Source organism: Cinclus cinclus, chromosome 1, assembly GCF_963662255.1.
Source record: "Cinclus cinclus chromosome 1, bCinCin1.1, whole genome shotgun sequence".
NCBI lineage: Eukaryota > Metazoa > Chordata > Aves > Passeriformes > Cinclidae > Cinclus > Cinclus cinclus.
Genome location: NC_085046.1, coordinates 2,326,162 through 2,348,816, shown reverse-complemented (window position 1 = coordinate 2,348,816; position 22,655 = coordinate 2,326,162). Strand labels below are relative to the sequence as shown.

The 22,655-nt window shown below is 43.0% G+C and overlaps 1 protein-coding gene across 1 annotated transcript in view; it reads right to left on the bottom strand.

Moving 5' to 3' along the window:
• The window catches only part of OBSCN (obscurin, cytoskeletal calmodulin and titin-interacting RhoGEF), a 163,809-nt gene that overhangs the window by 19,256 nt on the left and 121,898 nt on the right, over positions 1-22,655 (bottom strand). The window contains 8 exon segments of the mRNA XM_062505854.1: positions 111-192; positions 852-1,020; positions 2,213-2,325; positions 2,673-2,806; positions 3,765-3,888; positions 6,223-6,291; positions 6,331-6,483; positions 22,517-22,622. Of these exon segments, the coding sequence (XP_062361838.1) occupies positions 111-192; positions 852-1,020; positions 2,213-2,325; positions 2,673-2,806; positions 3,765-3,888; positions 6,223-6,291; positions 6,331-6,483; positions 22,517-22,622 (950 nt within the window).

Genomic DNA, 22,655 nt, shown 5'->3' with positions numbered 1-22,655 from the left:
TTTCTTTCCAACTTTTCAGACTTTTCAGGACCCACCTCTGCCTCAGCAGCTCAGATGGGCAATGAGATATTCCCTGGCAGTGATGCTGTAGAGTTGGAAAATTCATTTACCTTCCAATCTCCTGCTTAACCTCATAATGGGAGTGCAGCTTTCTCCTGGTGGCCACTTTCTTTCCTTCTTGGTCTTTCTTAGCTTTGGAAATGAGGGAAAATATAAGGGTAAATACTCAGACAATGCTTTGCTAATAGTGTGCAAAGTTATTACAGGACAATTTAAGGCAGGAAAAATTAGAGGGGTCTTCTAAACTTCTAAGGAGAATTAAGTGGAGTTATTTGGTAATAGAACATGTCAAAATGAACTTTGGGGATGCCCAGAGAAATGGCTGCCCCATCCCTGGAAGTGTTCAGGGCCAGGTTGGATGAGGTTTGGAGGAACCTGGGATAGTAGAAGGTATCCCTGCCCATGGCAGGGGGTTGCTATTAGAGGGTCTTTATGCTTCTTTCCAACCCAAACCATTTTGGGATTTTGTGAATTGCTTTTATCCTGGATCCTGCCATGTATAATTGGAATACAGAACAGATTCCATACAGGTACCAGAACATGACTGCAACAAATTAAATGCTACCATGGCAGGGGAGGCAACTCCTGCAGGTGAGAGGGTGGCATTGCCTGTGCAGGTGTGAGGGTGGCATTGTCTGTGCAGGTGAGAGGGTGGCATTGCCTGTGCAGGTGTGAGGGTGGCATTTCCTGTACAGGTGTGAGAATGGCATTGCCTGTGCAGGTGAGAGGGTGGCATTGCCTTCCCAGGTGTCAGGGTGGCACTCCCTTCCCAGGTGAGTGGATGTCATTACCTTCACGTACGACGAGCTCAGCTTTGCACAAAACCTCTCCTCCTGCATTTTTGGCAATGCAGGTATAAACACCACCATCTTCCAAGGCAGCATTGTCCACAATTAAGAAATACGTTGTTCCTTCCTTCCCCTGATGGACCCTGTCACTGTCTATCAGCAGTGAAGTGCCCTGAGGGAAGGAAATGACATTTTGGTACTGGAAAAGCTAAGATGGAAACAGATGTTTCTGCTCTTGAAGCAGCAAAATATGGGAGCAGAGCTACAGCACAGACTATTTATGTGAGCAAACCTCACAGAGAAAATGCTGCCCGGGGGAGTGGTGGAGTCACCATCCCTGGAAATGTTCAAGAAACAACTGGATGTGGCTCTGGTTGACAAGGTGGTGTTCTGTCAGAGGCTGGACTCAGTGATCTCGGAGCTCTTTGCAAACTTAATGGCCCTGTGATTCTGTATATTCATAAATCACAGAATATTCTGTACATTCATAAATGCTATGAGGAAAGGGGCAGGATGGAGTGTGTGTGATTGTGAGCATTTGCAAAAGGTCCCTATGGCAGTAAAATGCAAGACAAAAAATATATAATACAGTGTATATATATATATAATACCCCAAATATAAAATGATGCAATCCTGTTTCCCCACATACAATCTCTGTTTCTGAGCTTTTCCTTTTTAAACTGCAACAAAAATTTAAGTTAGAATAAATCAGGTCAGTGTTTGGTGGGAGCTAAAAGGCACTAGAAATTATTAGGGAAGAAATGAAGGATAAGACACAAAGCAACATTTGATAAATGTTTGGTTTGCCCTTGGTGTGGTACTATTTGGTACATCATCAGCAGTGTCCTCTGTAAGAACTTCTGGATGAGGATCGACAGCAGGTTGGGACTATTTAGCCTGGAAGGGAGGCTCTAGCAAGATATGACAACAATATTTTGAGGAATAATGAATCATTTCTCTCCTTTCTCTGGGATGTTCATTGTCCTTAGTCACACTGATTTTACTAAGTAGTTGCAGCAAAGATACAGAGCCTGGAAGTCCCACTGACAATTGGGATAAACAACTCAGTCCCATTCCAGCCCCCAAACTGCAGCTCACATCTCAGTGGCAGTCAGGTAGAAACAATTTCTCTTCTTGCTCTTTTTGGTCCCCAAAACCATCTTGGTTGCTGTCTCTGCAAAAGGATCCAGGGTGACAGGGTGACAGCACGGGGTGGGATGCACAGGTGGTGGTTCAGTGAGAGCAGCTGGTTCCACAGACCCTACAGACACGATGCAGGGTCGAAGAGCAGATGGAATTCCCTGTGGAATAGTGCCCTACAGTCCTTGCCATGGTCCTCACCCTCAGAGGAGTCTGCACTCACCTTAAACCACAAAACTGTGGGCTCAGGGGTTCCTTCAATGACTGCCTGGAATTTGGCACGTTCCCCAGAGTTCACCTGCACATCCTCTATTGTCACTTGCATGTAGGGAGGACCTGGTCAGAAAAGAGCATTTGCTGCACACACAGCACTGGAACTTCTTTCCCAGAGTGCTGGCAGAGGTGGAATTACTCACTGGGATTTATAGGACAGGCCACTTAGGATGTAACAGTAGTTTAGAGTCAAATCAAGAGGTACAACAGCAATATATTTGGGGTTATTCATGCTGGCATTACTTTTAGGCTTCTTGTCTTCACACTTAGCTAATATTTTTGTTTAATAAACAGCTACAACTCAAAAAAAAAAAAATCTTAATATTTAAAAGAAAACCAGTCGGGAATGGTTACCAAAAGAGAAGACAGTGACAATCATGGGATTGGGAAAGGAAAACAGGATTTCTTACTTGTTGGAATCTTCTCCTCAGTCTTATACACACGAGTTCTTTCTGTGGTCTCGATATAAACTTCACTGTGCACATCCCAGACCACGTCTCCTTCTCTCCTGTACCAGCCTCCTGCCCCTGCATCTGGGGACGTCCTTTCAACAAACCCAAGAGAAAAGATCATGGCATAGCCACATACAGGAGGTGCAGGATTACACCCTGCCAATGATCTGTTTAACCAGCAGACAAAGAGCGATGTGCTTAAAATTAATATAGGAAGAATTTTGGTTTCGGGGGGTGGGGGGGTGGGGTGGGGTTAATTTATCTCCAGCCTTTTTTTACCCTTCTTTGACAAAGCATTGTCACCAGGTGTTGGAACCCAGAAACCTGGGATTTTTGAGCTTCCTGTGCTTTCTGACACTGAGCCCCAGGGGAACACTGCTTTTGACCTGAGGGCTTGGAGAAGGATCCCAAAATTGAGTGATGGAGATAGAATCACTGGTGTGTAGTTAAATAGAAGTGCGTGATTTCACATGGTGAAGGGTTTTGAATTTGGAATTTTTAGAATACACTAATAGGTATGGGACAAGATGGAGATTCTTGGGAGTTGTCTCTGTCTTTTTCCTCCTTCTTCATGATTTCAGGCAGTAGGTTCTGGTTGGACAGTTAGTGCTGCCCTGCGAATCACAGGAGTTTGGTTATTGGGTCAAAAGTATAAATAATAGAGGTGTTAGTTCTTTATGGGACTGTTTAGCTTCAAAAGACCTTGTAACTAGCTGGATTTCTCTCCATTTTGCTCACTTTTAGCCAGTAGCTAGAAGTGTTGCAGAACTCTCTGTACTTTAGATAAGATTTAATAAACAACCAAGTTTAAATGTGAAAAATTAGTCTACTTTGTGTTTTTAATCCTGACTCTGAGTGAAGACAGAAGAAAATGAAAACAAGCCACTAATTAGGTGGTGCAGTTTACCCATTACAACCAGGATTCTGAGAATGACAAACCTACAAGAAACTGTTCAAGTGCACCACATAGGACTTAATTTTCTTGCACCAAAGTCTTCCCCATTCGGAAACCCACGTGTGTTACCTGGATACGTGGAGGTGGGTACTTACCTGTCGATGGGAACAGTGTGTTCCCGAGTGCTTTCACCTCCAGCAGCCTCCTCTTCCCTGGAAGGAGCAGGGCTGGGCTTTGGAACCCCTGGTTCTTCAGCTGGAACCTGCCTCTGTGCTTCGGCTGCCAGCAGAAATTGGGCAAGTTAGACATGAGAGCCACCCATGAGACCACACCTGAAACCCAGAGCCAACCTTTGGAGCCATCTCTGGTGTGCCTGGTGCCAGAATTGAGTCCACCCGACCTCAGCTGGGCGCAGCCACTGAAGGTTAGAGGAGAATTTGGCATTTTTGCAAAGAGCAGACAAAGCAAAGGCGTTGGACAACACCAGAGTGGAGGCACTTGGCTGACTGGGCTCAGCTGACTGCTCTGTAAGGAAATACACACAGACAGAGGTGGGAATGGCATTGGTGGGGACAGGGAGAAATAGGTCAGCTGGAAGGATAGTGTGGGTTCACACAGCTTTTATAGGAGATAATTTAACTGTGTTTGAGTTCCAGCTCATGGCTGTGAGGAAGTCACAGAATCACAGAACCATCCAGGTTGAAAAAGACCATTAAAAACAAACCCAGCCATCAGCACTGCCAAGTCCACCACTGAAATGCATTCCAGTAAAATCTTTGTCCACATGAGCTCTTCCATTCAGCTTTGCATCAGAACAGCTCCTGACTCACTGCTGTGATCACAGACAGCATCAGGGACACGAGTGAGCTCCCATTGATGTGGACTTGTGGTCAAAGCAGGTCCTGGCTGAGGATATGATTGACATGGAGGTAATGTGGACTCTTACAGAGGACCTGGTGATGTTTCAGCATCAGCATTGCTGCACCTCCACTGGGAAATGTCCTTGTACAGCTCTAAGTTACACCAGAACAAGGTTTGGTGTCTGGGACTTGATGAAACCAAAAGATGGTGCAGCTTGATGGCCATTTCTGTTATTTTTCCTCTTTTATTATTAATTATTTTATCAGATATATCTTCAAAACCTGGTTTGATCTCGCATTCCAAAAGTACCTGATTGTCCTTTGATATTGACCATTGGAATTACACTGTAGGACAAAGTGCATTATCTCCTTTCTCATTTAAGGAGAAAAGGTTAAATCCAGGGGAGTCTTCTACCCAGCAGGTTGGAATATTTTAGGGAGTGCTTTAAAGGTTGGTGCTGGCTGGTTTTGGAAAAGAGCAGCTGCTTCTGGAAATCACATAAAACAGCTCCATTGAGGTGGAAAACATGGTTATTCAAGGAATTACTGGATCAGAGATCCCAGGTTGTGGGACTGTACTTTCCTCTCACTAGCACTATTGAAATATTTACCTCCTCTTTATTTAAGGCATGTGATCTAAGGAGAAGTGTCAAGTCTCCATCTGATTAAAATAATTCCCATAACACATTTAGTTTTGCTCAGATGAAAGACCTGCCAAACCATCTTATTCGTTATTGTATTTTCTCTTTAGCTGTGACTGAAGAAATAATCTGCTAGGTGACATTTTACTTAGGATTTTTGAGTCATCCCACTCCACCAGAGGATTATTTCCAAAGATATTTCTGACTAGAAAGGAAAAAAAGGTTTTGAAGCCCTGAATTTTTTTATGCTGCTATTTTGGGTCTGATTCCACGAACAGCTCTTATTCTTGTTAAGTTTTAAGTAAGAATATATATTTTTTAAAGGAATTATCTGGAGTTTGAGGGTAGCAGGCTATTTAGCATTGTCCTTTAAGTTAACAGTGGTGGAGAGCAGTTATTCTGACTTGACACAGAGACAGCTTAGGCAAGTTGTTTTGGCAGAAGCAGAGGAAGAGTGGAAGGGTTGTCATTCATCCATGATTTAAAAAAAAAAAAAAAACAGAAAGACAAAAGAATTGTTCTCCTGGCAAGACGCAGACACATACACGGTTGGTTTTAGTCACATAGAAGCTGCCAGGAGTCTGTCCAGGCTGCAGGGTCAGTGAAATGCAGGTGAGCTTGAGGCACCCAACCCCCTGGAGAGTCTCTGACAATTGGTCCTGGATGTTAAAGACATTTCCAGCTTGTGTACAGTGAATAATAAAATCGAAGCAACAATCCTTACCCACCCCACCAAATCAAAACCCAAATGACTTTTCTGAATGTAAAGGAGGGATCTCACTCCAAAAGTACTTGAAGCAAGACCAGGGAAAAAGTCCAAAGGTGGAAAAAAAAAATCCTCTATTGCTTAATTTTGGGCAGGTGGTGAACCAAACTATTTCAGACATTGTTTTCAAACACCTCCTGCTTCCAGAAAGATCTGCCCCAAACTTAGATCCAACCTAACCCCAACCCACCCTCCCCATTTCTTTGGGTCTGAACGCCCTCTCTTCATCAACTCAAAACACAACGACACAGAAAAACGAGGTTAAAAACATCATTACTGGCGCCTTCAATATTTTTCTGCCTCTCAGCTCCCCGGAGGACACCTCCCACCTTCGTGCCAAACCTACCATGGCCTCCAGCAGCCTGGGTTTGGGTACTGGCTTCATGGACTACCACAGAGAGCCTGGCTGCTGGCCCTGGGTGCTGGCAAGGAGCAGCCCCGGGAGGGCCAAGACCAAGGGCACCATCTGCTCTCATGCCTGGGGGAAGAGTCACCAGCAGGGACGCCGAGTCCATCAGTTTTTTCAGGGCTGTCTTGATCTCCCGATCCGCGCGCTGGAGCGAGGCTTGCACGGAAGTCTCCGTCTCTGACTGGGGGGAAGTCATTCCTACAGACAAGAACAACAACTTTTCTCTCTTCAGGGCAAAAAAAAAGAAAACAGTAGCACCATACAACCCATGGAAATATCTGCAACCGTATCAGTTTGCCTTCCTGGAGAAGAGAGCTGATGAAGAAAGGCTTATTCCAGCAAGAGGGAATGTAGCTGAGAGTTGAAATAGGAAGGTTGGCACAAAATGCCTTGGAAAGTTGCTGTTCCCAGACAGTGGAACAAAGGATCCATCTCCCAGCTCATCCTGACATTGATTGGCCTGTTAAAAATAACTTTAATAATCATAGAATCACAGAATATCCTCAATGAGAAGGGATCCACCAGGATCATCCAGTCCAGCTCCTGGCCCTGCACAGTCACCCAAACAACCCCACCCTGCTCTTGGGAGTGTTATCCAAACACTCCTGGAGCTCAGGCAGCTTTGGGGCTGTTTCCATTCCCTGGGGAGCCTGGGCAGTGCCCAGCACCCTCTGGGGGAAGAACCCCTGGACAAGACCAAGGAAATTAATTCATTGCACTGGTACAGACCCCATGTGCAAGGAGGACGTTATCTCACAAGGGAGGGAAAGGAGTGAAGAGGAATCAGCCTCAGATTCTAGAGAAGGGCGGGGGAATGAAGGGTGGGCTGTTCTTTTTCGTCAGAGTATGGCAGAAAAGCCACTCCTTTCTCTAGGGTGATGTGCTTGTCCTGTTTCACAGTATCTAAATATTTCTGATGGGTTTGGGTGTAGAAGGCTGGGACGGGATCACAAACTGCAGGAGCTCATCTCACCCAATCTCCTCCTGCTCGATAAACCTTCCACAAATCCCGAAGAGGCACAACAAAGGGATGGATGATACCTAGGGAAGCCCCCACGTAATCAAGAGCACAGAGAAAATTCAGGTCAGGTTAAGACAATGATCACGTTCATGGATGTGACTGCTCACCAAGCAAGAGAGAAAACTCAAATCATCACATGGTTTGAGAAAAAAATAAGAGCATTTGGAATAGACAGCTCTGACTCGTTTAATGTCATTGACATTAATAAGCATGTCCCTTAGGGGATTTTGATTCTGCTCCTTTCGTGGCCTTAAGAAACTAAATTCCCATGACAGACCTGAGAAAATAAAGTTGAAGGTTATGTGTGGATGAAGACACCCCACTTGATTTTTGTTTTCAATGATCATCATGGTAACAACATATTTATTTCCTGAATCTGTTGTTGATGGAAAAAAAGCAAGATTTGCTCACATGACGTCCCAGACTGCCCATCAGTGTTCATCAGCACTGGGCTGGCTGGAAGACGTTAAGTATTTTCCTAGAGAAATGCCTGGATTCTCTGGTGTTCCTGCTGTGATTTCTGCCAGCTGGTGCTGTCCTGTGAGCTGGGCAGCTGCCAGTGAGTGAAATGATGGCAAAGGCATGAAACACTCAGTTAGGAAATGCATTCACAGATGCAGAGATACAGGTATAGTGTATATAATCACTGCCCTCCCATGCTCCAATACCATCACTTTCCTCCCTGCACAGGGGACACTACACCACTTCCTTCTTCTGGATACTGATTCAGGCTGAGCAACTTTAATATCCCCCAAGACACACAGAGCTAACAAACACCACAGAGATGACACCCTGTGATGGACAACCTCTTTCCCAGCTCTGAAATCTCAAAGCCTTGGGCCTTTCCACCCCACAACTTCAGCCCATCCCCAGGAACTCAAGGCTGACATATATTTTGAAGCTCCAGTTCGGTCTCAGAGAAGGACCCAAGAGGATGTGAATCATTCCTGAGTTGGAAATATCCCTAAAACCAGTTTGTTTTGTTGTTGTTTTGTTTTTTTGTTTTTTTGGTTTTTTCCCACTTCAGCACTCCTGAAACTGTCCATAAAAAAGGATGCAGTATTAAAAACTACATTATTATTCTGGGATTGCAACCCAGCTCCTGCTGAAGTCAGCAGGAGAAGAGGATGAGTTGATGGAATATCAAGTGCTGTAACAAAGAACACCGAAAACCAACGAGTTCAGTGACAGCTGATGCAAGACATTTATTGATTTAAACTCAGCATCTAACAGCATATCTTGCATTTAATTATTTTTTTGTGTGTGTTTTTTTTTTTTGTTTTTTGTATCTCAAGCAAACTGAAGTTTCCACTTTATTAATACCCATTTACCTCCAGGAATTTCAGTAAAACATTTGTTGTATTAAAATCTTTCATACAGCTGTATCTTTTCACCTACAGGAAATAAATCCCCACACATCTCATTAGTTATCTACACAGTTTAATCACTTACAAGCATAATTTTTAACCTCTAGGAAAATATTTTGAAAATATATGTGTTGAACTTCTCTTAAACCTTTCACTTTTTGAACAGAGCCCTGCATAGGATTTAAAAAATTCCCTTCAATTGATTCTCTTTTGCTTAAATTTCAAAAGAAAATGTAAACAGATGTTAATTGCTTTGAACTAATGAATCAAAGTATAACCATCTTCTATGGTTATACTTCTGTGACCATCTGAAGTGCAGCCTTAGAACTTCTTTAGAAAAACCTGAGTGTTGACCACAGCAGGAGGAAACCTCCACATTCCTTTACACACCCTCATTATCTTTTGTTTGAATATTGCATTTTTTGAAGACTATCACAGGGCAAATTCTTTTCTCAGCAGTATCTTTGTAAATCTGAATCAAATCCACTTCCTTCAGTGGAATAATTCTAGACTGAAACTGGAATAACTGTGATCAGAATCAGGCTCAAAAGAAAAGAAATATTTTTAGCTTCAAAAGCATTTCCCTGTTGTGTGTCTGTTATTTTCCAATGTAGAGTGCAATATATGAAAAAAAGCACTAATATATATATCCATCATATTGCTTCATTATAAAACAAACAGTATAAACCAAGGAGGTGTTATAAAAAATGGGATAGTACCATAAAGGAAGCTTGATTTCCTTCACCACTGGAAAAGCATCCTGTATCATGAAAGTAGTGCACACAACATCCTGGGTGGATGTTAAAAGTGAAAGGCTGTGAAATCAACATGTTCATTTTAGTCAGCACAAGGTGCAGCTGCAGAAGGAAAAGAAATAACTTTTCTACAAGCACCTTTTGTGAATTCAGTCCCTGTTGGCAGGAATATTGCCCCAAGCCTCCAGAACAAGCTCCTCAATATCACCTGGCTGGGAAACACTGAGCCAACATCATCCATTCATTCCCAAGGCAGAAACTCCCTCCACCCTCTCTCCTCACTCGAAATTCAGCTGAGCATTTCTGGTTTCCCTAAACCATAAATTAAAATAGTTTCTGCAGAACATTTCTACCGAGCTGAGCTGGGACAGGGTGTGGGGACTTTTCACCCCACATCTGCCACCAGAGAGGGCCAGTGCTGGGTCCTGCTGAGATCAATGAGCTCCACCTGACTCCAGCCGGCACCAAGATTTGGGCCTGGGAGCTCATCTCTTTTCAGAGCAGCTTGTTGGAGGTCTGGGCAACATCCATTTTTGGTGAAGCCAGCAGGGATGGGCTGTGCTCAGTGCACCTCAGCCTCCCCCTCAGGCAACATTCCCTCTGCAAAGCTCCAGAGGAACTCCACAGTCAGCTCCTCTCCGAGGCATCTCGACCTTCCTGGTTACAGTAATATGATGCAATTGCAACTGGCAGCCCAATACATTTGGAGCAGATCTATGTTTCAACTGAGTATTTATGGTAAAGCTCTTCTTTCTCCTTATTTATTATTATTATTATTTTTTTAATCTGTCTTTGTGCTCCTGCTATTTTGCCGTAGCTCAGTGGTAAACTCCTCTTTTCAAATGTGAGGGACATCATGGATCAATCTGTTAGCAGGAATGTTTCACCACTGGCACATTCAGGAGAACAAATACTCATCCAGTCATATTTATTGGCAAAGACCACATTTGTGGTTCTTTGTACTTGTTAATGTTCGTTTGCAGGTGCAGAAATTATTTTGTACAGCACTTTAATCTTTCAGTGCACATTAACTAAATTATAGTTCAAAAGATATGGTTTGTAAATCCACCACACTAGAATGCAGAATAATGAAACCTACATTATCAGACAACTAGGAAGTGGATTTGAAAATATTAGTCGTTTAGAAAAAATAGTCCTTTTCATTTAAAGCAGAAGAGAACAACAAAACTCTTCCTTCCTCATGACAGTGGGACTCTCACCACTGACTAGAGTCAAACAGGGATTTCAACCAAAAGGCCTGAGCAGCCCTTTGAATCCCTGTTACATATGTAATATTTACTATATATCTCATTATGTGGCAGAAGGTTAAAATAATGCAACCAGACTGTGCGTGTTGAAAGGTTTATGAAGAAATTTTGGTAGAGCTAATCGGTGTCACAAGTGTAGAGCAGGGTCAAAGCAGAGTGAAGCTTCACAACTTTTGGGCCCAGGAGATACCCCCTGTCCTGGGCTACTGAAGGATGCTGAAAAGCTTAGATACTTTCACCTCCTCGCCACACCATAAACTGGCACATGAAACAATTATTAAGTTCATGGACAAAAAACACACTCCTTCATCTATATTTCTGCCATAGGTAGAAGAATCAGGCTTTTCCTAAACCTCCCATCACTGCTGCACTATGGAATGATACATGTTCACCTAGATGAAAGCTTTTAAAGTTACAAACTGTTCTGACAGACTGTTCCCTTTAAGACTGGAAAAGCTTGACACATCATATTTAAATACATTTCCCCCTAAGATATTGCCTTGTACTCGTTACCTCGCAATCTTTGCCATCAATTCCCCTCGCCTACAACAATTTTGATTATTGTTACTATTTTTTTAATATAAAGCTGCTCTCTTTGGTGTTAAAAGTTATGCTTGCGTCTTCTCAGCTCTGGGACAGGTCTTCTGTGCTGATGTGCAAGGTGACAGGCTCGCCAACAGTCCCGTAGCTGAGGGTTCTGGTGGAAACTTCAGTTTTAAAGCTGGACTGCCCGTTGTCTGCCGAGCGCTGCACCTCAGTGCAGAATGAGGGCTTCACGGTGAAGGAGGGGCCGGGAGGAGCCGCGCGGGGATCGCCCACGCGGAAGGAGATGCTGGAGGGACCCACGGACTGCACAGCGCTCACTCGAGAGGCTGACACGAACACACCCCCGGGGACGTGCTCCTCGAACTGGCTGAAGAATCTCTGCCTAGGCTCGGGCACCACGGGCCTGACCAGGCTCAGCAGCACCGGTTTCCCGATGGTCGGCTCGTTGATCTCCGTCTGAAGCACGGAGATCTCGCAGGGCTTCTCCACCGTGTGCTTCTGATCCTCACACCTGTAGGTCTCTCCTTCTTGAGGGATGTAATCCTCCAGATCCTCCAGGGTTAAGAGTTTGCCGTTGTGGGTTAAAATCTTGCGGTCCCGTGTGCTGATGTCATCTGTGTGTAGCTCCTCTGGCTCATCCACGATGACGTTGTCCTCTTCGGGAAGGATGTCCTGTATTATTTCGGGTACCTCCTCTCTGACAGGCCAAGACACATCCACTTCATCGACCTCTTCCTTATCTTCTGCACTTGCCGGGGAGAAGAGATCTTGGTGTTGGTCTCCAGCAGCTGTCCCAAAACTGAAGACCAAAGGTTCACCCCCGCAGGCAAGCAGAGGGGAGGCGGCGTCTGACCTGTAGTCAGCACGTGCTTCCTGTGGGCAGCTTTTTCCTTCGGTTCCATAAGCCATAAATGAATCACTTCCTAATTGTTCCGACACACATGGGGAGTTTCTCTCTTCGCTGCTGACTTGAGCTCCTTCCTGTTCGGTTGTATACACCAGAGGCTGGATGTCACCTTCAGAGAGACCCTCATTCGGAAGAGATTTTGACTGTTCCACCAATTTATTGTTGGAGTTGTTTGTGTTCGGATCATCTTCTGGGGAGCGCTTTGGCCTTGAGCTGGGAAAAGTGAATGTTAAAACCCCTGAGTCATCTTTCTCTTGTTTTACTGGGGAAGAACCTCTTTTCCTTGTGGGCTTTGGTGATTTTTTCACCTTGAATTCAATTATTTCTTCCACTTCGACCCACTTGGGCTTTTTCTCTTCCACTGTGCTCTCCACGACATCTCTCGCCGCTGCCCCTTGCATGTCCTTGTGTTCTGTGACATAAAGCCTGGGCACAGCAGCAGACTTTGGTGCTGCCTCCTGGTCGTGTCTGTGGACAGGCTGCCTGACCTTGGAGATGTAAACCGGCTCTGGAGCCACTTCCACCCGTGGGGAGCGGGAAGGAGAATGACCTGAAGGAGAACGTGCAGGAGAAACCCTTCCCCTTTGTCTTGGGCTCTTCACCACCGTGGTTATGGTCTCCTCTCTGACGGCAGAAAGGGATGGAGTTGGAGGGAAGATGAGACTTTTTGGGGAGCCACACTCCACCAGCACATGCTGTGGTTGGCCAAGGCGCCGCACGGTGTTAGTTTGGGTGAGCATTTCAGCTTTTGGGTCATTTTGGGAGGGACACACACGCAGTGCACGCACCCACATGCCCGTCTCCACTTCCTGATCCTGGAAAAACCCCAGTGCCCTTTTCCCAGAGAAAACCTCAGTTCTATGAACCTCCACGGGTGTGAACACACGACCAGCTGAGAGATGCTCTGCTGGGTGCTGCTGTATTTCATGTGCTTGTGTTCATCACCTACTGTGCTACTTCAGACCCTCCCAGATTTTAAACACTCAAAGACTTCAACCTTTTCCTGAGTATCCTTGGCTAAAATCCTAATTCCATCCACCTCAATGGCTAAATGCCCTTTATTGCAGTAGGGTCAGCATCTTCTTAATAATATTTAATTAATCTAACATCTCTCTCTCTTTTTTTTTTTTTTTTTGTTACAGCCTCTTTTGAGACCAGAGATCTGAATTTCCACGTGCAGAACAGTTACATTAAAAGGGATTAACCCTTAAAATGTGGAGACGACCAGGAACAGAAAGTTAGAACATCTGCTGCACAAATCATCTATGCCAAAATGAATTTGTTTTTACTTTTCATAATACCATTAGTGCAGGCACAGCCTGATCCTAGTACCTTCAACAGACACAGGAATACCAAGCCAAATTGGGATGCATAATTATGACTTCTCAGCATATTTCTGCTGGCTTTACTTTCGATTTTTTTGACTGAAGTTGGGCCGGTGGTAGATGCCTCATCCCTGGAAACATTCAAGGTCAGGCTGAACAGGGCTCTGAGGAGCCTGATGGAGATGAAATTGTCCCTGCTCACAGCAAGGGGTGGGACTAGATTATCTTTAAAGGTCCCTTCTATCCCAAGGCCAAAACCCAGGCTTCAGTGCTGTTAATTTATATACTTAGCATGCATCTTTTCCTGCAGGTTTTTCTGTGGTGTTTCTTACATGGAAAAACTTTCAGGTAAATACATTTCTGCCAGTGTTTTCCTGGCAAGCACAAGGAAGCCAATGCTCCACATCTGCTCCAGTGGAAATCACAGGAAAAGCTAATTTTGTTTCTGTGTTGAGATTCTGTCCCTAACTGCAAGGAATGAGGTTAAAACCAAAGAATTAACTGAAGGATCAAACAGTGGACTGGACTGAGATTAAGAATGGAGACAGCCACTTTTTAATTCCTCTCTTTCTCCTCACCATTCTCCAGTCACAGCCACGTGGGGCTGAAGGTCACCCCCTCTGCTCTTCAGACATCTCTGCTCTGATTTTTACCCTTGAGAATGGAGAACCCATTTTTAGCCATCAAGGAAGAGTAATCCTCCTGGGTTTATTGCAACTTTTCTCATCTTCTGCTCTTATTTTTGACAACTTGTACTTCCTTCTCATCTGGAGTTCGCATTTGTTTCCACCATCAATCTCTCCCATTGAGGACGTGGTGGAGTCCAGGACTGGGTCAGCTACAAGGAGATTTATTTCCTTGCAGAGCACCCTCTCTTCTCACTGCTCTACTCTTTTCCCTAAGTTTTCTGAAGTTTTCCTATAGCCCTTCAAGGTGTGTGCAGAGCCTTCCTACTGGCCATGGTGACTTCCTGAATGACACAAAGCTAAATAGTTTCAGATGACAATGAATCCTTGGCTGCTTGCAGTAGACTTTGATCTGTGTTGCAAAGATAAATAGGTTCTTTGGGGGTCTGGGATTTGCATTTAGGGACATTGTTCAATCCCATCTCTCAATTATCTCTTATTTTCTGCCACTAGTTTTAAAGCTGCTTCTACTCATCAGCTTGCTACAGATTTGGAAACTGAAGAGTTGGAATCTGCCCTTACAGAATTATTCCCAAGCTTTCCTCCATCACTATCCCAATTTCAACTGAGGTCCATTCTAATTTAAAGTGCATGGCCACAAAAGGAGGGGAATTTCTGCCTGAGATCCTACTCCTAAATTTACCAAACACCTTTGAGGCTGCAGCCCTTGATTTAGGAATCCCCTGTAGAGATGTCCAGAGCAACAGCCTATGGAATTTAGATCTCAGAAATTTAGAAATCAGCTTAACCGATGGTATTTTGTATCAGTGAATATTATTTAACCCACCAGTATTAGTGCTGCTGCAGATGCAGGCACAGAGATGAGGATAAATGAGATTTACCAAGTTTTAGATGTGGTCTGGCTCTGAGATTCCCTCCCGCTCACTACTTTCTCGGGATATTTCTGAAGAAGATATAAAAAGATAACTCTCTGTTCACTTGCCCCAGTCTGAATCCTGGTCCTTGAGGCAGTACAGGTAAAAATACTTTATTTTCTGGTTTTTGGAGGGTGAAAAAGGTCTAGTGGCTGGAAATGTAACTGAGTTTATGTACAGTTTCTGGGAGGGGGGACAACTTATAAACCACTGCCTCCAAAAGGGCCAAGTGGATGGATCTAAAGGAATAATCCTCACAGAAAACCATAAAAGGTAAGCAACTCTTAACCACTCTTTAGTTGCAATTTTATGTCCAGCAAAAATAAAATACATCCACTTAAGTCTCATGTCCAAGTCAAGGGCTGATTTTAGTAATAGTGCAGGTATTGAGGGAAGGCATTTTCCCAAAATATCCACTGCATAACCTCAGGACATGGTTGGAGTGCCTTGCAGCTGCTCTGAAATCCTGTCACGGGCCAGTGTCCCCCTTCCAGCACATGAAACAATTTTATTATGTATTTCTCTATGGTACTTAAGAAGATAAATAAAGATTTTAATGGCTGCTTGGCTTCTAGGCTGTGTATGACTGAGAAAATACTGCTTTGTGCACTAACTACACTTTGTATTTTTTAGGCATCCAGTATAAACCAGGCTCAAAGTGTCTAAAAAGCCCAAGTCATCAGGACAATTAGAAATATTAGAAATATATAAATAGGGGATAAAAGTATTCATCTTCCTTCTGCTTCATCATACAAGGCTTTCCTGAGAAACTTAAAATAAAGCCAGAAGAAATCACTCTAATCTCTGAGATATTTGTTAAAATTTTAGATATTTTCAGGTAGACAGATATTTTAAACACTGAGAGTCAGACTCTATCTTCTTGAACTCTTGTGCAACTCTGTCAGCTTTGGGGGGAATATTTTTCCTGTGCAATATCACAAAATAAATGCCCCAGGCTGTGTCTAACACCAGTGCTGCTATTTTTTGGAAAAGAACAAAAGGACATTTTTTAAGGTGGTCACTTCACAGGGCACAGAGTTCCGTGGGATCTGGTGGGATGGGAATGAACACACTTGCAATGAACACAAGCTTATTATTGGATCATGCAGAGGCAGCAAGGCAAAGAAATCACAAATGTTACCAAAAAAAAAAAAAAAAATCAGCACTTACATGATGATGGTTTTCTTGGGCACTTTAGTCTCTTGTTCAGTGACTACAAAGAGAACAGTATGAACAGCATGGGGTTAAAGAAAGGCAAAAGCTGAAATGATTAAATTATCTTTGCTCAGTTCATCAACATAAACTGGAGTGAAAAACAACCAACTGTACCATCCCATCCATGCTTTCTGTGGTTATTTCCAGCATCATCCTTAGTGTTTCTGACCAGGAACAAGAATCCGGAATGCTCTGAATGTTTAGGTTTGAAATTAAACATTTTGTGGTGAAAGATTTGGCAAAAACTGTTCTACCATTTTTGTTTGGTAGGCCAAAGATAGAAAACAAGGTCCTTATTTAATTTTTCTTTATCCTATAATATGGTAGTGATGGTGTCAGAAACCTGAAAATGCCTGAATCTGGAAAATCCTGGGGAGCTGAAATTCTTTAAACTGTGATTTCACTTCCTATTAAAAAAGAGATCCCCCAAACCCTGGATTGTGGCCAAATTTTGTGGACTGGATGCAAAATCCAAGCTGATAAATGTGAAAACAAATATCATTATCATCAGTAGATAAAAATCAGCGTTAAAAAAAAAAAATCCAGATCCTAGGAAACCCAGGAGAGCACTGGGTCTGCTCCATCTCTTTTTTTTTTGCTCTAATTTGCAATTTTTCCTGACCCTTCTCCCATAACCAACTGGAAGCTGTTGATGCATATCAAGATCAAAAGTTATGATTTCATGGTGTTCCAAGTATTTCCTAAAACTGGTATTTTTAAAAAGCAGAAAGATACCATTTGAAGAACTAAGTGAGATTTTCAGCAGGTTTTCCATCCTATCCACTGGAATAAAATTAAGGCACTCTTTGAACCACACTGCTTTGAGGCACTCTGAACTGCTGAACCTATTTGAGATCTAGGAAAAGAAACATCAGCAAGCCCCACTTTTTATTGAATAAACTCATAATCATCTTAGAAAACCCCATAATTTAATCTCCAGGTTTTCAATTTTCCAGCCAGCCTATAATAAATAAGCTCTGGTAATTTTCAGTCAGTGCAATTTAAGTGAACTGCTACTTAAAAATATCTATAAAATCACCAGCAGTTCTTGCCTGGGGAATTTGGAGTGTCTGTATTATTTGTTAAATAACTGATGATTAGTGCTCATGTTTTCAACGGTGCCCCCAAACCTGCATTGACTGAAAATTAAAAATACATTTACAATATTAAATGGAATACTTTAACCTAATTTTCCTTCCGCTTCACTTCCAAGGGCTCTTCCCTGCCTCAGGCAAAAACACGAATTTGACCACAATGAAAAATAATTTTGTGCAAATACTGATGTTAGTATCTCACCTAGAGCTCGTGTTTCTTTTGCAGAGCCTTGTCTTGTTTATGCCTGTGAAAATCTGGAATAATTTCCCAGAGATTCAAAGGAGTTACTGCAGAACTGGGTGAGCTTAAACAAAATCTATTTGGAAGTTTGAGTTTCCACTAACTGGGTAAGTAAAAAGCAAAATTATTTTCGATTTTTACTTAAAATTCAATATTTATCCCTGGACACAATTACAATGAAACCATTCACCTATCCTTAATTTATATATTTTTTAATGACTCACACCTTGTTTTAAATGGTGGAATGATACTAATACACTGATGGCAGATGATCTGAGTGCTCAGATCATTTACTACACTCAGGTTAGAGATCTTCACTGACTTTTAAAATCACTATTCTGCAATTTTTGAATAACTTTTAGAACATCTCATTAAACAGTATTATGAGATTAATCGATAGGCAGAGAGTATATGAGTAAAAATACTGATGGTCTGATGGAAATGTTTGAACTAATTGGATTACCACCTGAAAAAAAGGTGTTTTCTACAACTCTTTTAGCAGCAAGTGCATTTAGATGAGAATTAAGTAATATAAACTAAATAGTTGAATAAATTTAATGAAATCTCACAATGTCTGTAAGAAAAAAGTCTCTTTAATGGTTGCTCTATTAATGTCTGTTCTTGCATTCCTCCCAAATGACACCAATTGTGATATTTCTATTTGTAATGGATGTCAAATATTCAAAAGTTCAGCAGGCCTGGGATGAGAAAACTGAAAATGGCATTTAATAAATTTTATATGTGCTGTCCGAGCTGTGAGGGAGGATTTGAGCAATCCTATATTGAAGGATAGAACCACACGAAAGTAGGATGAGAGAATTTGGGTTTCTTTTATTTTTGGTTTTTTGTTTGTTTGTTTGTTTGTTTGTTTTTTCCTGTTGTTTTTTTCCCCGAGAGGAAAATATTCTGCATCCACTTTTAGCACCAGATTTATCATTTCAACTTTTCAAGAGCATTTTAGGCAAACAGCTTTGCAAAGCAGGAGCCCCTGATAAGCAGGTTAAAAGCTGTAAGCATTAGGGACAGCCAGTGCTTTTATAGGACCAGACATCTCTTTGGTTAATAGATTAAAACATTGGCTTACAAGTGATGGAACACTGAGGATAAGTGAGTTCTCCTTGCTCTGAGTGGATGGAAGGTTATTTATGGGCTTTTTTACAAATTTTAAGTCTCTTTTCTCCACTCACAGAAGCTTAAACCAATTTTTGCTGCCCAGTTCACGCAGAGGATCACTCTTCTGTTTTCACCTCCTGCTGCTACACTTTGGAGACTAATCTGCAAAACCTGACAAGAGCTGCTAAAACTAATCCTAAAATGAGCAATTCATGCAATCACTGAGGTTGGAAAAGACCCTTAAAATGGCTGAATCCAGCTGCTAAGCCAGCACTGCCACCTTCACCACTAAACCCTGTCCCTAAGTGCCACATCCACAGGTCTTTGAAATCCCTCCAGGGTTGGTGGCTCAACTCATGGATATAAGAGTTTTCTAATTATATGAGTGAAATGCATGTGTTTTGAGGTGTTGCTCAAAAATACCCCACCAAAACCTAAATAAACAAACAAACAAAAAACCCCAAACCCAAACAACCAAAAAGCTCCACTCCTGCAGTGACTGACATGGCTGCAAAGGCATATGGGACTCTCCTGAATTTGCACTGAAAGCTCTGTGACCTGGCCAAAAATGAGACTGAATCATGGTGATAAGAGAATAAAAATAATGAGGTAAACACCCTAATCATCACCCTAATCAGGGAATGTCCAAATGTTCAGGGGAAAACTCCTGTGCCCTATTTCTTCAGTAACACTGAGAGATCTAATGCTCCTCTGTGTTTTAAATCTTCCTTGTAACAATTTCAACGTATTTTGCTGAGTTTTAAGTGGCTGCTACAAGGCAACTGAAGATCCTGCCCAAGGCTCTGCATGAAATCTAAGGCAAAGCTGTGAAGGAATTATTGTTGCCTGCCTGTAGCTGCCTTGGGTATTTTTATTTATGGCTTTGTCTTCACCCCTGTATACCTGACTCCTCTCCTTGTCTTGACTGTCTCATTCCAGGTGCTGACCTGCCCACCCGTATGGAAACGCAACACCTTTCCAAGGCACTGGGCTTTGCTTTTCATAACAAATAATCGAGTTAGTGAGCCTGGATGGATAAATCACACTAGAACATGCCAGAGCACATCAGCCCAGGTGTGCCATGTGCAGGTTAGGCAGCAAGGTGCAAAGCAGACACAGTCAACTGGAAGTCAAAGAGAAGGATCTTCTTTCAGCTACACTTTTAAAAAGGTGTCTCAGATTCTTCCAATATTCACAGAAAGAGGATTTTTTTTTTAAGCAACCCTCCATTGACTTCAGTGCAGTGACCAGGTGTGGCTGAAGGCAGATCTCAGCTCACAGAGGATCCATTAGTCCAGTGGTTTCCATCTGTTTTGGATTTGGTCCATCCAAGGGACCTGCAAACTCCCATAGTGTGAACTTAAGCCAAAGACTTTTGGTTTTGATACTCATGGTCTTGGACTGTGGACCAGCTGCAGGTCAGGGCTCATAAACCACTGGACTAATGGTATCCCAAACCATGGGTCTGGTTCAGCAGAATAAACAGTACAGAAAGGCAGGAGGATAAAAACTAAAATAATTGCCCCTTGGGTGCCTCATGAAACTCAGACAAAGGACATTTCACAGGAACAGAGATAAATCAGGTAAAACTCAGACCCAGGGTGCAGCTGAGTCAGGAAGCAGACACGGTATCTATTTCCTGTTGTGAGAGCAGTAATGTTGTCCTCTTGGTGAAGTTACAAGTAATCCCATTTTCACGAATAGGAAGGATTGTGAGGATGGAAAGAGATAGCCTTCATGAGATCCACCTGTCCTTCAGTTCCTTGCCAGATGAGTATGATTTTTCCCCAGGCAGATCAAGGCTGGTTATTGATTCTCAAGAAAGCAACGAATTCCCTCCTCGGCCAAGTGCATTATGCCAAATTCATCCCTGGTGCAATTCTGCTCACAACAATCCTCTTGCTCCATGGATGATCCTATTTTCTCCACTGGCCTGAAGCAGCTCTCCCTCTGTTTCTCCCTGGAGGTGACTCAGGGATCTATTTTCTTCCCTATTCCCGAGTGCAAGCAACTGCACATCACAGAACAAACCTGTTTCGTGACATTTCTGAAGCTTCCAGGCAAACTTCAATTGTATTTCTGAAACCAAGCTCACCCCCTTTTTTTTTTTTTTTTTTTAATATGGTTACAGGAATAAGAGCAGATGAGAAATTTGGGGCTGAGCATACACATATGCAACCCCCAGAATTGAAAATGCTCCTAACATTTTATACAACCTTTATTTGCTTTTATAACATCTGTCTGAAGGAGACTTCATCAAGATACACCAACCTGACAGGGATTTATTTGTGTTCCTCCACGTTCTGCACACAACTTATTTTTCTCTCTTTGGGGCATAGAAAAGACAAAGAATTCAAGTACATGAAGGTTTATTTGGCTGGAAAAACTACAGTGTTTCTACACTTACACCATCCTCCCTGTAATGCTTTTTGATGGGACTCTGGGAAAGAACTAAAAGGAAAACACGCTTAAAATGAAGTCAAGAATGTTCATAGATCAGGATGCTAATCTTAATAATTTATGAAGAGGATGAATCCTCTTAATGCATCAGTACAACTTTTGTGTCTGCAGAGGGCTGGCTCAAAGATCCATCCAGACCAGGGTCCTGTCTCAAACAGGGCCAACAGCAGAGGACTGGAGGAAATGATGAAAAAATAGGAGTAGAGGATCATTTATCCCTGAATATTTTTCCAGACTCCAGCATTTTCTACCCAGCAGCTCCACGAGTCAGAACACTGCCTCTTATCAGACACTGATAATGTCAATTATGCCCTTTCCAGCATGCACTTGAACTCCTGTCATTATCACAAGACAGTGTGGAAACACCAAAGTTGAGGAAAGAAGGTCCTAGAGCTGTTGGCAAAACTCTGGTTTTGTTGACCGTGTCTCCACCAACCTCATCTGGGAGAGGCCACTGAAAGCAAGTTTTGCTGGCATGGAAAGGCCTGTGCCTATCCCAGTCCTCTCTCTTGGCCTCCAAATCTGTCCCTTACCCACTAGAGGTGGTCCCTTGGCTGTATCATCTCCTGAGCTGCCACTGGGAACCATTCAAGAGAGACAGGACTGGCTGCTTCACACTCAGCCACACAAGGACACTTATAAGATGCACAAAGAACCAATTCCCTGTGCCGGGAAATGCTCCCTAGGGAGATGTAGCCATGGATTTAAACTGGGCTGTGCTGGGCTTACAGCAAGCTCTAACACACTCCGTGGGGAAATCCCTGGGATAAGCAGGGAGCTTTAGGCAGTAATGACTATTAAAGCTGTGGAAAAGGATGTGGTTTTGGATGGGTGTAAAATCAGTTCTTATTGCCCTACCAGTGAAACTGGCACTAAAAGAAAGAACAGACTCTATGACTATCCCTGGGCAGTCCTAAATAATGGATGAACTAATCATTGCTCACAGCAGTTCTGCTTTCCCAGTCAGTCCCAATGTCCTCCAGTGGTATTTCAGGAACAAACCCAATATGCCTCTGCCTTTCCTTAGTGACCCCTGTAACATTTCTACCAGGCCTACACACATTATCAAGTACTCCAACAATGTATAGCATTTCTCTTTTTCACTAACACTGCTGTGACAAACCCTTCATTTGCTCCTCCGTTTTCCATATAATGCATTCACGAGCATTATATGAAGTTGATTTGCCAGGCTTGGAAATCAACAGATGATGATGGGCACAGAGCCCATGCACATCTCCAAAACACGTACAGATACAGGGACACTGACAACCAACATGGGTAAGATGGCAGAAGATACTGGATCCTCATTTTTTAGGGCAATGGGCTGGTGTACGTACGGAGCTGGGCAAGGGTCGTACCTTCAATGGTGATGGCTTGGTCTCCTCTCCTCTCCTGGGTCAGGGCTGCGGCGCTGTGGTGGTAAAGCTCTGCTCCACTTTTGGCAGACCCTAATCTGTTCACCAGCTGAAGAGAATGGTGCAGTGCCAAATGAAACAT